The following is a 16215-nucleotide window of genomic DNA, read 5'->3' on the forward strand; positions in this document are numbered from 1 at the left end:
CAATGTAAGCAACACAGCACAGTGGAGATTTTCTTGCACACATTAATATAAGTATGTGAATCCAGCAATGCAACATAATAAGATGTGATGCTGGCGCTGTACCCTGCTGGCTAACCGCTGCCCCTTCTCTTTCTTTTTGGCTCTGTCCTCTGCCTGCCTGGACCATTGTACTGTCTCACTGTTTGCTGGGAGGTTGTCAGGTACACAAACCACAGGCTCCCAGACACACAATAAACCGTCTCAATCTCCTCTGGTAAAACCGGCTTTTATATTCTAAATACAGAGGGGAGGAGAAGACGAGGGACCATGGAAACACAAAACAGGGATCCTGCATTCACAATAAGTGGACTTTAGGACATGGATGCTTCGTCAGTTTCTTGTATCTGCGAGCTGTGCGACTGTGGGTGAGCTAATAATGTCTACATTTAGCTTGTAGCTGTATTCTTTGCACAATGCCCTAATATATATATATATATATATATATATATATATATATATATATATATATATATATATAGTTTGTCTATGTAATCTGTATCACTTTGAGTGTCGCGATCAAAGTTTATAAAAGTTACAAAATGTCTTCAAAACTTTAAAGGGGTTGTCCAAAGTCAGAAAAAAAGGGTCTGCATCTCTTCCAGAAACAGCGCCACTCACGTCCACGGGCTGTGGCTGGCACTACAGCTCAGGGTCATTCACTTAAATAGGGATGAGCTGTGATACCAGTCAGCCCATGGACAAGAGTGGCGCCGCTTCTTCTGAAGAAAAACAGACCCTTCTTTCCAGTCCTGGACAAACCATTGAGTGTTTGATGCAACTTTTTTTTTTTATAATGTATTAAGAAGGAATAATATTGGCTTGCTATATATAGGAAGAGATGGAATTGCAAACCTGTATAAGGGGCTCCACTGCGAAATATGTCTTACTATCTATTGCAATGCAATCTCTTGCAAGATCACAGAGCAAAATCGCATGTCATATATACATCACAATTATAAATTCCGATAGAGATGAAAAATCAAATGCGATTTGCGATAATCACAAAACACAACACTGTTGTATTTGTTTTAGATTTTAAAAAAATCACGGACGCTTGATATTCCATGTAAGCATGCAAAGTCATTTGCGCCTATACACTAAGGGTATGTTCACACGGCAGCCTCCATTACGGCTGAAATTACGGAGCTGTTTTCAGGAGAAAACCGCTCCGGAATTTCAGACGTAATGGCAAGTGCAGGCGCTTTTCGCTGCGTCCATTACGGACGTAATTGGAGCTGTTTTGGAAAACGGCTCCATTTACGTCTCAAGAAGTGACAGGCACTTCTTTGACGCGGGCGTCTTTTTTACGCGCCATCATGTCACAGCAGTGCGTAAAAAAAATGACCGTCGGCACAGAACATCGTAACCCCATTCTAATGAATGGGCAGATGTTTGCCGACGCTTTGGAGCCGTATTTTCAGACGTAATTCGAGGCTAAAACGCCCGAATTACATCCGTAAATAGGGTGTGTGAACCCAGCCTTACATATCTCAATGCGTTGTAGCGTGTACACCCTTGTGCAATGATCCTCCGCAATATGTCGTCGTGGATTTCCAGCCCTATGCAAACACACAGTATTAGCAGAGATACATCTGTTATTTTGCATAATTCATCGTGATATCATGACATGTGTATAGTAAGTTTACATAGGACTGCAGGTACAGTATACCAAGTTACATAGTTACATAGTTACATAGTTTGTACGGTTGAAAAAAGACACATGTCCATCAAGTTCAACCAAGGGATGGGAAAGGGGAAGTGGGATGGGAAAGGGGAAGTAAAAAATTTCTACACATAGCAGTTAATATTTTTCTGTTCTAGGAAATTATCTAAGCCTTTTTTAAAGCCATCTACTGTCCCTGCTGTGACCAGCTCCTGCGGTGACTATTCCATAGATTCACAGTTCTCACAGTAAAGAAGGCTTGTCGCCTCTGCAGGTTGAACCTTTTTTTCTCCAGACGGAGGGAGTGCCCCCTTGTTTTTTGAGGGGGTTTTACATGGAACAGGATTTCACCATATTTTTTGTATGCGCCATTCATATATTTATATAAGTTAATCATGTCCCCCCTTAGTCGTCTTTTCTCAAGGCTAAATAGGTTTAGTTCTTTTAATCTTTCCTCATAACTTAGATTCTCCATGCCCCTTATTAGCTTCGTTACTCTTCTTTGTATTTTTTCCAACTTCAGGGCATCCTTTCTATGAACTGGAGCCCAGAACTGGACTGCATATTCTAGATGAGGCCTCACTAATGCTTTGTAAAGTGGTAATATTACATCCCTGTCCCGCGAGTCCATGCCTCTTTTGATACACGACAATATTTTGCTGGCCTTTGAAGCAGCTGATTGACACTGCATGCTGAAATTTAGTTTATGATTCACAAGTACACCCAGATCCTTCTCAACAATTGACTCCCCCAGTGTAGCTCCCCCTAGGACATATGATGCATGCAGGTTTTTCGTACCCAGATGCATAACTTTACATTTATCTACATTAAACTTCATTTGCCAAGTGGACGCCCAAACACTTAGTTTGTTTAAATCTGCCTGCAATTCACAAACATCTTCCATAGTCTGAACTATATTGCATAGCTTGGTGTCATCTGCAAAAATAGAAATAGTGCTATTAATCCCATCCTCTATATCATTAATAAATAAGTTGAATAATAGTGGTCCCAGCACTGAACCCTGGGGTACACCACTTATAACTGGGGACCATTCAGAGTAGGAATCATTAACCACAACTCTCTGGATACGGTCCTTGAGCCAATTCTCAATCCAATTACAAACTATACTTTCTAAACCTATAGTCCTTAATTTACCCATTAGATGTTTATGAGGGACAGTGTCAAATGCCTTTGCAAAGTCCAAAAACACTATATCCACAGCGGCCCCTCTGTCTAGGCTTCTGCTTACCTCTTCATAAAAACAAATCAGGTTGGTGTGACAGCTTCTGTCCTTTGTAAAACCATGCTGGCTGTCACTTATAATACTATTTATTGTCACATAATTCTGTATATAGTCCCTCAATAGCCCCTCAAACATTTTCCCCACAATTGATGTTAAGCTTACTGGTCTATAATTATCCGGCGAAGACCTAGAGCCCTTTTTGAAAATAGGCACCACATTTGCCCTGCGCCAGTCCCTTGGCACTATACCACTCATGAGAGACCCTCTAAATATTATGAAGAGGGGGACAGAAATAACTGAACTAAGCTCTTTAAGAACTCTAGGGTGTAACCCATCTGGTCCCGGGGCCTTGTGTACATTAATTTTATTTAATTTAGCTTGGACCATATCTACATTCATCCAATTCAGTATATCAACTGATATATTAACAGCACCGGCAGCGGCTACATCAGCTGCTCCTTCTTCTGTTGTATATACAGAGCGGAAGAACCCATTTAGTAACTCTGCCTTCTCTTGATCCCCTGTGACCAACTCCCCATTACCACTATCTAAGGGTCCTACATGTTCAGACCTGGGCTTTTTTGCATTTATATGCTTGAAGAATTTTTTAGGATTTGTTTTACTATCCTTGGCCACCTGCCTTTCATTTTGTATTTTTGCTGATTTTATTACATTTTTACAGATTTTATTAAGCTCTTTATATTTTACAAAGGCTGCAGATGTACCCTCAGATTTGTATTTTTTAAATGCCCATTTTTTGTCATGTATTGCCCCTTTCACAGAAGGTGTAAGCCATGTGGGGTTTAATTTTAGTCGTTTATACTTGTTACCTGTAGGAATACATTTTGCACTATAATTACCCAAAGTAGATTTGAAAATCTCCCATTTATCATTTGTCCCATTGTTTGACATTAGTTCTTCCCAGTCTATATCCTGAATTGCCGCCCTCATCCTGGGGAAATTGGCTTTCTTAAAATTAAATGTTTTTGCCCTCCCAGCCTGTGTTTGTTTTTTACAGTATAGGTAAAATGTAACTATATTATGATCACTGTTACCGAGGTTTTCACGAACATTGACATTCCCAACAAGATCTGCATTATTAGAAATGACCAGATCCAACAGAGCTTCACCTCTAGTCGGGTCTTCCACAAACTGGCACATAAAATTTTCCTGCAACAGGTTGAGGAAATGTCTCCCCTTTGCAGTTGAAGCCGAACCATGACACCAATTAATATCCCGATAATTAAAATCTCCCATTATCACAACAGTACCCGCCTGTGCAGCCCGCTCCATCTGTTTATATATTTGACCTTCTATCTCTTCAGTTATATTGGGGGGTCTATAGATTACACCAAAAATAATTTTTTCAGTGTTTACTTCCCTTTGTAATTCCACCCACAAGGTTTCAACCTCCTCACAGTCTTCACCCTCTAATGTCTCATTTACACTCACCTTCATATCGCTTCTCACATACAGACATACACCACCACCTTTCCTATTTGCCCTGTCTTTCCGAAACAGTGTAAAACCCTGTAGATTTACAGCCCAGTGCATTATCTGAACTAGAAAAAATGCACAAACCTAAGAGTTCAGTGTGAACAGATCCCATAAATATAACAATACATGGATCCTGCACAGGCTGAAAACTCAGGTACAAGATGATGAATTTTGCTTTTCTTGTTTGTGAATGTGTATTTAACTGCCGTGAGATCAACTCAAGGGAACACAACAAGAAAATCAGCCCAGAGCTCCAGATTTACTTCATCTCACCTCCGCCATTTATATTCATTGGTTTTCAATAAAATAAATAATGATTTGTAACAAAATACCTGCCCGACCATACTAAATACTTAGCTGCCAGGGTGAAGGTCTGATGCCCTAAACCACACACTCAGTGCTTGGACCTCCACCAATCCAAACTTCTGACATGTCACTATGATGTGTCAGAAGTTTGTGAAACGTTTAGCTAGACTTTAAGCAATGAAACAATTTGCAAAAATGTGTGTGCATCTTAAAGTATGAATACGAGGGGACAATTAGCGTCATCCCCCGCCCGGCTGTTTACGGATTAGTCTAAACTGCAACGTGTAAATACAACTTACTGCTGTTCAATCACATCTATGATCAGTGCAGGGCACACAGTGGAGCTGAATGCAGGGAGCTTACTTATGTCCATACACTGTGACTGCAGGAGCATCAACTGTAAGGCCTTGTTCACACAGTGCAGATTTTGTATATATTTTTAAAGCAAAAAAACAGAAAAAAGAACCTAAACAGATTAAATATTTTAAGGAAAGGGCTTAATGTGTCTCCTCTCCTGGATCCAATTTGCACTGTGTGAACAAGACTTTTATGTACATTTGGATACGTGAAAGTTAAAATTTGGGTACAGAAGTTGCTGGGATAAGATGATAAGCATATAAAGGTACACAGGTTTGTAAACCATTGTGTATTTGTTTGTGATGTACCTCTACAGCCGGCACAAACATCACAAGGACTGCAAAAAGAGGCTTCGTGTTCAGCGCCGAGGGACAAATGGTGAATGTTATATCTCCAACTATAAGGCCACATTCAACATCCCAAAGAGTGAGTGATGATGTTTTTTTAAATATCTTCTGAAAGGAAATCTATCCTGCAATATCCAGCTTAGGCTAGGTTCACACCACGTTTTTGCATCGTGTTGAAAGTTCCTGTTTTATTTTTTTATCCAATTTACTTTTTACTCCCTATTAAGATTTCATGTAACTGTACATCATAGTCAGTAGGGGGAGTATGCAGCGTGCTCACGAGCCGAGCATCAATGACCTCAATGGGAGGCAGAGAAAGCGTATTTTGCTGCGTTTTTTGCCTGCGGCGCTCAATGGCTTTATCAGACTTTATCCGACGGGGAACACCGTAAACAAAACAAAAGAAACACCAGAATTGCTGTTTTTTTGTTCATTTTAGTTTAAAAAAATTGTTATAAAAATTGATCAAAAAGTATTATGTACTCCAAAATGGTATCGATAAAAACTACAGCTTGCCCCGCAAAAAACAAGCCCTCACACCGCTCCATCGACAGATAAATATTAAATTCATGGCGACACAAAATAAATGTTTTACAAATATTTTTTTTTTGTAAGGGTGGATCCATACACTGGGTTTCTAGGAAACGTTTTTAGTGAAAAAAAATTCTGACTTTTTTTGCCACATTTTTAACGACAAAAAAACGATGCGGCCAGATGTTAGCTTGAAGTCAGTGGAGAAATATAAAACACCCTACAAACATGGCATTTTTTACGTGCATTTTTTTGATTTTATCTTGAATTTTTTGAAAGGGTCAGTGGCGTTTTTCCAAAATGCAACAAGCCTGGCTTTAAAGTTTTTTGCATCATATAGTGGCGTTTCGGTCCCATATAACTCCATAGTTTTTTTTTCCAATGTGTGTTCCGTTTTTTTTATGGAAAAAAAAAAGCATGTGTTGCAAAGAGGAATCTTTGCATCACATGATCTTTCAATCATATTTGCAATGTGAAAAACGCCACTCAAAAAAACCCCAGCCAGTGAAACCCACTATTTTGGGAAAAATGCCATCAAAATCGATATGAAAAACGCATGTAACATTTTTCACAAAAATGTGTTTTTTTGTGTGGCTTTTTTTTTGGCCTCAAGTAGGTAAAAAAAAATTGGGGGCTTCTAACCGAAGGAGAGAAAACCTAAAATGAAAAATGGCTGGGGCTGCAAGGAGTTAAAACTGGATGCAACTGGACACCAAAATGATACAGGTTCCTTTTTTCTGTCCTGTAGAAGAACCGATCCTGTTTGAAGTAGAATTGCGGTCAATGGTACCTTTTTTTTACTAATCTTAAAAAAAACAGGATGTTTAAAAAGGATGCAAAAGCGTGGTGTGAACCTGGACTTATACATTGTAAAATGTCATTTGTTTGATTGCCATTTTTTATTCTTGGTTTGTAAATAACTAGAACAGAATTGAGGGCAATAGTTATGACTATTTTTCTATTGTGTAGTCACAGTGAGAAAGCATTTACTGACAATTCTGAAAATGTATAGAGGAGCACAGGTCATGAATTCAGAATTGTTAAACATCCCCGGGGTCTCCCAAGTCAACTGTGTATTGAAGTAAAACTCTGGGTACAACTGATACATAGTGTTATGCCTAGTGCAGGGCCTGAGGGGTGATGTATGACACAGGGATTCTCTCTTTGATGTTCTTTGTAGCCCTGTGTCTTGTACTATGCCCTCAGGCTCCTCAATGGGAAAAACGCCATGTAAAAGTTGTGCCTTGAGTGTTCCCTTAAGGGTTTCTGCACACAGTTGTACCATGGCATGTTTAGAGGCAAGCACGGGATCAGATCTCACAATCTCAAGGCCCTCGATGGGAAAGGCATTCCTGATCTCACAGCACGAGCTCTGACCTTATCATGGACTTCGAATATATTGCTCCTGCACAAAGCTGTAGCACGTCCAAAATGCATAACAATACAGTATATTAGGGTATAAGGCATGCTATTTTTATATTTTTATTTTTGATTTCCATTTGCAGCCCCTATAAAGGGAATATGTATGAAATTCATAAACCATATAGAGCAATACTCTAGTTCAGACAAGCTCTGTTGGTGCCTACGGCTTTGGTTTCCAAATTAGCCCTGAAGATCGGGTGATAGCTGTCGGATGGACAATCATTCATTTAATTGTCCCTCATTGCCGACGTCCACATTGTTGCAATGTTGATTTTATTTGTTTATTTAAAAAAAAAACATTCAACATAATAAAATAAAGGCTGAGGTCGTGACTTCTCTGTGAACAGGATCCGGCACATAGAAACATTGAATCCTCGAACAGTTTACAGCCTGAACAGCAAGTCCTCGTAGTCTATGAACAGCTATCATGCAAAGTAGATAGGCCATCCTGATCGGTGGCGGTCTGGGTGGGTCTGACTCCAGACACTTGCCCGATCAGCCGTTTTGAAGGGGCCACCGAACATCATGAGGGCTGATTCCTCTTCAATACTGTCACTACTCATACTGTGAATCGCCGACACATTTCTAGTGGTGATTCACAGTATTACAGTCTTCTCCCATTCACTTCAATGGGAGATGGCTGTAATACTGTAAATCACCTCTACAAGTGCGTCGGCAATTCGGTGCGAGTAGTGGCAGATTTGCAGGGAAAGCAGCGCTTTGTACGAGCGGGGGTGTCGGGAGTCGGATCCCCCACCGATCAGGTATTGATCCCCTATTCTGAGTATAGGCCATACTTTTTTTTTAGGACTGGAAAACATTTTCGTTTCAAGTCAAAATTGCTTGAAGTCTGGATTTATGATTATTTTGAGTTCAAGAAATATAATCCTCCTATTGAGTATCAGATACAAAGACCTCAGCAAATCAGAAGATGTATGCCATATACTGCCAAGCAAATATAAAGGGTTTAGTGTATCTTAGGGGACAAAGAACATCTGTATTGTATAGTGTATTATTTCCTGTGATTCCTTACAGCTTCGATTCTTGGCTATATCATTGAGAAAGCGGGTATGTGAAATATGAATGTGCAGCTTTAATCTGTCATAGCTCAATGTTAATGAATACTTTACTGGATGTTTGGGGTTCTAGCATAACTGGATAATCTGCATAACAGATATTCTGCCCGGTAAATGAGCGCCAACTGACATTATAGCATATCGATTGGCACTCGTTTGATCCATTCAAATGGAGCAATGATCGCAAGTATGGGGACGAACAATCATTAATACAATCATTGGTCCCTATACTTTTGCATCTTGTCGGCAGCACATTCTGTTTACATAGGTAGATGTGCTGCTGACAAACGACCATTTTTTTTTGTTTCATAAAAGTTTGCTCGTTCTGCAGCTGATCTGTTTACGCAACAAAAATCAGGAACGAGGGGTCATACGAGCGATCATTCGCCCGATTATTGGCCCGTGTAGAAGGGCCTCAACAATCCAGCATTGACTGAAGACAATCAATGACAACTGAACGGCTTTTTGATTTTATTTTTATTTTATTTACTGGTTCCTTATACCTTTTTTAACAAACCAAGAAAAAGAGAAGTCTCACCCTGCAGTGTGATCTTTAATTAGACTTATTTAATGTAATATTTTCTTTAATATTAATTCATAATTACTTGAAAGTAAAAGTCTCGGACACCAACCCCCTAGTAGGAACAAGAGCACAGAAGTAGGTTGATGCACATGATGATATAGTCGCCTGGGACAACCTTCCTATTAGTTTTAGCTGCACCGGATGCCCAAAAAAATGTTAATGTACAGAAAAATAGCATTTAATGTGACTTTGATTCTTTGGATTTTCCCGCTTTAACCTCTTCCATATATCACTGTGTAACCTGGCCTAAATGTCAGATGTGAGTTTAATAACTAGGCCGTACTGATCTTCCCACAGATGTACTTCCCAGAAGCAGTAAAAGACCTCTCCATACACCTGTCCCTCGCAACCTACCACCTATGAACTTGGTTACCACACAGAGGACTGAATTCATACAAAGACCCTTAGAAGGAAGACTCAAGCCATATATACCACCTGTAAGCCTGATTATTGAACCATAGATTTGCATATTATATACTGTACAAATGCGTCCAGAGCACAATTTTCTGTTTACTAGCTGATGATTGCCTTGTCTGTACAACAAAAACAACTGTGTTTCTTAGATATAATGGTCAAGTAAACAACATTATGTTGTATGGAGATTGTATATGTCCTTAAAGCCATCAGATCTGTTAAAAAAAATATTCTCTTTATTTTATATACAGGATGGCTACTACCAGAGTCCAGAGGAGCCCCTGCTGAGCCAGACAGTTTACAGCCTTCACTATCCTCCCAAAGAGGCTGAAAGAACTATGCCCACGCGTCCCCCAGATAACCTGCGTCCATTACCGCTCTCTAGTATTCAACATAGCACAACAAACAAGGAACAGTACAAGCAATGGAAAGCAGAGCGACAACCACAATATGGCGAACTACCAACTCTTGCAGGTACGAAGATACCAGAGATCGGTGTCAAGTGCTAGAGATGCAAATGACATCCCAGGCAGAAAGATCACACTCGTTTTTCGGGGAGGTACCTAGAATCCATGGGTTGGGTAGTTAGGAGCTTCATGAAAGATGCCCACAAGTCCCAAGCCACAGGGTGGTCACCCTGGTTATACACTGTATGTCTGTGGCACAATATAAAATATATACACCGTGAAGAATATGGGATATCTGAATGCACTGACTTAATGTTTGATGGGGTTTCACCTCTGGGAACACCACCTGCCAGAAGGCCCGGGACCTGTAACCCTTGTTGTGCAGTAGAAGTCCTATAATGGCAGCGGCCCCAAAGGGGAGGAAAAGCAGAGAAGAGGCATCTGTGTATATGAGCTCTCTCCATTATAGTCTATGGAAATGGAAACCACCGAACCAGGCCAAAGGAATGACCACTGTTTATTTACTTTAGTCTTGGCCACGTATGAGCAATGGGTACATAGCTCCATTTTTTTCTCAGGCATAAGTGTAACAGAGACTATATTAATAATAGAGCTTGCCTATTGCGCACATATTTCTCTTACAATTTTCATAATTTTATTTTCAGAGTTTGTATGTTATCTCCTAGAAAATTCAAGAGGGAGAGGAAAATAGTGTGCATTACCTTATCACAGTAAACTGCTTATCCTGTTAGCGTGATTCATTTAGTTTAGGAAACCTTTCCGTAAAACTGCACATATTTCATACAGAAACGTAAAGCAAATTTCACGCTAGAGCAATTTACACGTTTTCAGAACAACATCCAACATATAAATGACCTGACAAAATACGTCATAAATTGTTATGTCTTCTGCTGAGCTCAATAACATGGGCTCAAAAAAAAATTCAATGACTGAAATTGTTTCCATCCATTTCTATACTTTTCTTTTTTAAACAGGTTCTTTGCTCTTTCCTGGGGATGTTTGCGACATGAAAACGACAACTCAAGACCATTTTATAGAGAAGAAACTGAAGAGGGTGGAACCAGTGAAAGCTTTACAAGATCACCTGGCCATGGAAGGTAAAGGAAAGCGCAAAATCTGCCCACTGATAGAATGACTTCAATGTATGCCATTAGAAAGATAGAATTATTGGGTAATTCCCGAGCAATAAATACAGTGAATGTTCTGAAATAAACGGCTTCTATGTGAATTATTAAGTCTTTTCTAAAGAAAAGTAGAATCAAAATTTAGATGTTTTTGTGATTGCATAAGATACCACATGAAGAGGGGGGTACCAGGGAAAGCGTCTCAAGATCGCTGGACCGTAGAAGGGAAAGGAAAAATCAGATTGTATAAGGTCAGGGCTGCGACGATGTTGCTAATAAAGTAGCTCTCTTTCTTTCTTTTTTTTACTAACTTTGGAGTGCTGCCTATTTTTAGATAATTTTTTTGTCTATAAGGGACGAGGGTTAAGTCCCTGTGGCGTGCACCCACCTATTTCTACCAGTGCTGCTGGACTGTGGACTGTTATATATATGCGTGTGTGCGTGTGTGCGTATGTATATATATATATATATATATATATATATATATATATATACATAGAATAGAAAAGCCAACTTCGATGCAGACTCAAAATTTACTTGTAGGCGAGCACTTCATGACTACAACACATCAGTCTACATTTCATCCATTACCGCTGGAAAAGAAACAAATAACTAAGGAATCTCTTTCAAAAAATTTCATCAAACGACCTCCAGTGGAACTGCTGACTAAGTATCAAAGTGACTTCTCCGGCTGCCATATTGTAGAGCCCAGCAGGCCAGTCCATCCACCGGCTGACAACCTTACTGTGCACCCATTTTACAGGTATGAAGCTGGATAGCGTCTAGCATAAGATTGTTATTAATCCAATATATGTATATAATGTCATTGTCCTTCTTCTTTGTCATTAGCAATGACTTTCAGACCGTTCAAAGAGCAACTTATCCTGGCTGGAATCCTTTGTTGCATCCTCGGCCTGAGCCAGCTCAATTAAAGGAAGAGTTGACTGCCATGAATAGAGAACGGGGAGGACAGGTGGATGGAAACACCGTTACAAAGGTTTGATCTTGTTTAGATTTTTTTTATAAACTTAATTTCATTCATCTGCTGGATATCAGTAGGTAAGACAAATCCTCCAAATTCCTCAATTCCTCAAACCTTTTAAACCACAACTCTTACTAATCCTCCCAGAAGGCGCCTTGCAAAATTATTTAAAATATAATAAGTGAAGGGTGTTTAGCGTGATAAAGTGATATTATTCTGGACTCCCATAAATAGGTGGCACTGTTGAAAAATATATTGCTCTGTCCGGTTTGTAAGGGTTCTTCCTGTGCCTTAGAGAGAGCGTGTCCGAGACATAAAAGAAATTAAATTGGCTGCTGGATTTGTTATAAAATAAAAAAAAAATAATAATACTCACCTGTTAAATCCCCTGACGCTCCAGATCTGATGGTCCAGTGGTCCCGAAAGGTCTTTATTTCATTTCCTGCAGTGATGACGTGCCGTACATACACGTGACCGCTTCAGCCAATCACTAGCCTCAGAGGTGACATGCTAACATTACCGCTGAGGCCAGCGATCGGCTGCGGTTGTCCCATGAATGTGCGGCACGTCATTGCTGCAGGAACGAAAACAGAGATTGGCAGATTATTGTACATTTATGGTATTTCCTATATTGGTAGCTTGGATTAATCATAGGTGTATTTGTAAGGCAGAACTCTCCATATGTCATTCTGTAGTTGGCATTTCTGCCTCATGAACCGCAGCCTAAGGAGCCAGTCAGACGACCGCGATCAGTTCTCCGACCACTGAATACAAAGTTTGATGGCACCACCCATAGCAGAAGTGTGTTCAAGGATTGGGGCCCTCAACCAAGGCGGCGTTATGGTGATCCCATGGATGGTATCTCAATGAGGCCTCTGGTGAGCCTATATGTCTCTGCATGTAACACATTTATGTCAGAATTCTTACTTTTATCTTATGTTAAATTCATCTTATTCCATATATCAAAAGACATGAATTGAAATAAAATTCAGCATCTTGTTACGATCCTCAGGTGAAGCTGGACTCTGAGACCACAACTGGGAGCACTTTCATACCTAAACAGGGAGAGCCTATGAAAAAGTATAAATCCGCAAAGGACAACTTAGAATTAACTGGAGACCAGGACTTTTCTACTGTTCACAAGGAAACATACAGGTATAAAGACTGACAGAAGTTACTAGCAAGCAGTGTTCTGCTCTCTCTGCGCGCGCTCACCTCTCCAAAGATTGCAATAGTAAAAACAGCCACCGATCGCTTTTGCTAATCGTAAACGGGCCACGGGACTGCGTTCCCCTGATTACTGATGATTCCAGAGGTGGAGCCCCATCCCTGTCCTTTATGGTATATCTCGTGGATTTGCCATAAATGCTCAATAGGGGAATACACTTTTAATGAATATATAATGAAAAGTAATGCAGTGGAAGGAAAGGTCTCAGGCACACAATGATGTATTACGGATCCATGTTGTAATATGAGCCCATACTGCAGAGCTATAATACGGGAATGTAGGGACTATGTGTGCTGCCATACAGGGACTGCAGAATTAGTTATTTACATTTGGAGGCTGAAAACCCTTCCAGTTTATGGGCTTGTTACAATACATCAGTCTGGATATATCTGCCTAGACCACAGGTCGAGAGAGAGAGAGAGGGATTTGTGCTGCTGTATTTAGCTTACAAAGAATCCATTTTTCAGTTGACTGAGCTGCACTGGCTCAGGAGGAGTTTACATGTTTCCCTTCACTGACTGGAAGCAGAGATATTGAAAGCAGAAAGTAACGGAAAAGAGTATAAAATCCCTTTAAGTATTGTGATAGACAAACTATTAAGCCTAATGTGTCAGGGCTCACTTTTGACAGGGACTATTTTTCATGACTGGCACACAGTATAGTGTAAATGATTACAGTATATACTAATTTATTGCTGAGTATATGAGAAATGTCTAACACTTAACATAGTCCTTCATGTTATAAGCCAGATGTCTTGCTAGAATATCACAGTATATCGCGTCTCTCATGCAGGACACCAGAACTTCTGCAGTGCCGCTTGCAGGTATTTTTAGAGAAACAGATGGGAATGAAGTCTTCTCAGCCACAGGAAAGCCACTGAGTAAGGAGAAGAAACCTTCTATCATGTCACTACTGTACTTACATTGTACACTGCAAGAAAAGACTTCCTAAAAGATGGCATGTCCTATACATAAGTGTTAAAGGGGTTTTCCATGTTATTTAAAAAATTGGCCAGGGGTAGGGGGGATGTCAAAAAAAAGAGCCATTGTCAATTCACGGATCCCCGTCATTCCGGCGCCACCGCTTCCATTCCTCCTCGCCACTGTGTATTGACATAGCTGCAGCGATGACGTGCCCGTATACCCACATGATCACTGCAGCCATTCACAGGTCATAGTGGGTATACGGTACAGGATCGCTGCAGCTATGTCAATACAGAGCGGCTGCGCTGAAACGGCAGGGACCTGTGGGGTGAGGAATGGCTTTTTTTTTTTTTTTGCATCCCTCCTACATTGGCCAATTTTTTTAATAACTCGGAGAACCCCTTTAAATTCCTTGAAGGGAACCTGTCATCTACATGATGTTGACCTCACTGAGGGCAGCATATTATAGTGACAGGCACACTCATTTCAGCGGTCTGTCTCTTATTTTCTAAAGTGAAGCCGTTTTGGAGAACTTCCATGCAGAGCGCTGCAAATACTGTGCCTGTCACTACATTATGCTGCCCTCAGTGACAGCAGAATCATGGAGATAACCGGTTTCCTTTAAAGTTGTCTGTGTGGCCATTTTAATTTATGATCAATGGTTAGTATTATTGTTTAACGTACTGAACTAGTAATATAGTATTAAAGTCATTCCCCTGATATGTTATCTCATGGGAAATGCAAGTATTTGCTAAAAATAATTCTGGAACATTTTTTCTTCGGACTCTGTGTTGTGCCATTCCTATGTTATTCCTTAGAAATGTATGAATTGACAACTGGGTGTACCCATTACCCTTGTCAAAGGGGCGTGTCCTTGTACATTGTCACCCTGTCAGCACTGATTGGACATTATCAGTCTGTGTAGGGACACACCCCCAACAGTTAACACCCAGTTGTCAATTTATTAATACATTTCTAGGAGGTATAACAGATGAACGGCACAACGTAGAGTTTTAAGAAAATATACTCTAGAGTGGTTATTGCATGGGAAACACATTTATTTACTAAAACAGACATGCCAGGAAAGGTAACGGGTTCTCTTAAAGTACTCCTCACCATCGTTGGTTTTTAGTGTCCACATTCAGATGTAATGGATTTGTTGCAGTTTTTCAATGTGGGTTACAGTACAATACAGGTTTTCAAAACCCCATTCACAGGAGGCAGGAAAAAATATGCAGATTTCAGGACATTCTGCAATTTTATATTTCACACATGTAACATGTATGGATTACATATGGATACATTGAACAGTGCATATTCATATGTAAATGCTGAGTATTCATATGTAAATTAGTATTTATGTTAATTAGGCACTCGCAGTGCTGCGGGAGGGAGAGGAGGACATACAGGGAGGCACAAGGGGAGCCCTGCAGAGAAAGCTAGAAGTTGTAAGAAGCGCACCACAATGATCTGCTTTATGTTATCAGGGCAGACAAACATTATAAGGGTATGTTCACACGCTTAGCAAAAAAACTTCTGAAAATATGGAGCTGTTTTCAAGGGAAAACAGCTCCTGATTTTCAGCCGTTTTTAAACAAACTAGCGTTTTTCACTACGTTTTTGGAGCTGTTTTTCTATAGAGTCAATGAAAAACGGCTCAAGAAGTGACATGCACCTCTTTTTCGCTGGCGTTTTTTTACGCGGCCGTGCTTGCGATTTTTCGGCCCGAAAAGCGGCCGAAAATAAACCCTGTGCACATACCCATGTAGCTAAACGTTTGACAAACTTCTGACATGTCATAGTGACATGTCAGAAGTTTGGATTGGTGGGGGTCCGAGCACTGAGACACTCACCAATCGCTAGAATGAAGCAGCTGATGCGCACGTGTGGGCGCTCAGCCGCTTCGTGTCTGTTCGGCTTTTCCCGGAAATAAATGTACAGACTCAATAAAAAGTCTATGAGCCCGTACTCCGATACATCGGCTTTCCGGAAAAAGCCGAACAGCTTCAGCTGCTTAGTTTTAGCGATTGGTGGGGGTCTCAGTGCTCGGAC

The 16215-nt window shown here is 40.3% G+C and overlaps 1 protein-coding gene across 1 annotated transcript; it reads left to right on the plus strand.

Annotated features, from left to right (window-relative positions):
- The first annotated feature begins 211 nt into the window (after nt 1-211).
- LOC142661412 (uncharacterized) lies at nt 212-15988 on the plus strand. Its single transcript, XM_075838802.1, has 10 exons — nt 212-404; nt 5422-5531; nt 9362-9501; nt 9730-9952; nt 10881-11003; nt 11574-11793; nt 11880-12027; nt 12708-12890; nt 13025-13167; nt 14033-15988. Exons 1-10 carry the CDS (start codon nt 358-360, stop codon nt 14118-14120), a joined length of 1425 nt encoding a protein of 474 aa, XP_075694917.1. The 5' UTR covers nt 212-357; the 3' UTR covers nt 14121-15988.
- The last annotated feature ends 227 nt before the right edge of the window (nt 15989-16215 follow it).

Source organism: Rhinoderma darwinii, chromosome 10 (assembly GCF_050947455.1).
Source record: "Rhinoderma darwinii isolate aRhiDar2 chromosome 10, aRhiDar2.hap1, whole genome shotgun sequence".
NCBI lineage: Eukaryota > Metazoa > Chordata > Amphibia > Anura > Rhinodermatidae > Rhinoderma > Rhinoderma darwinii.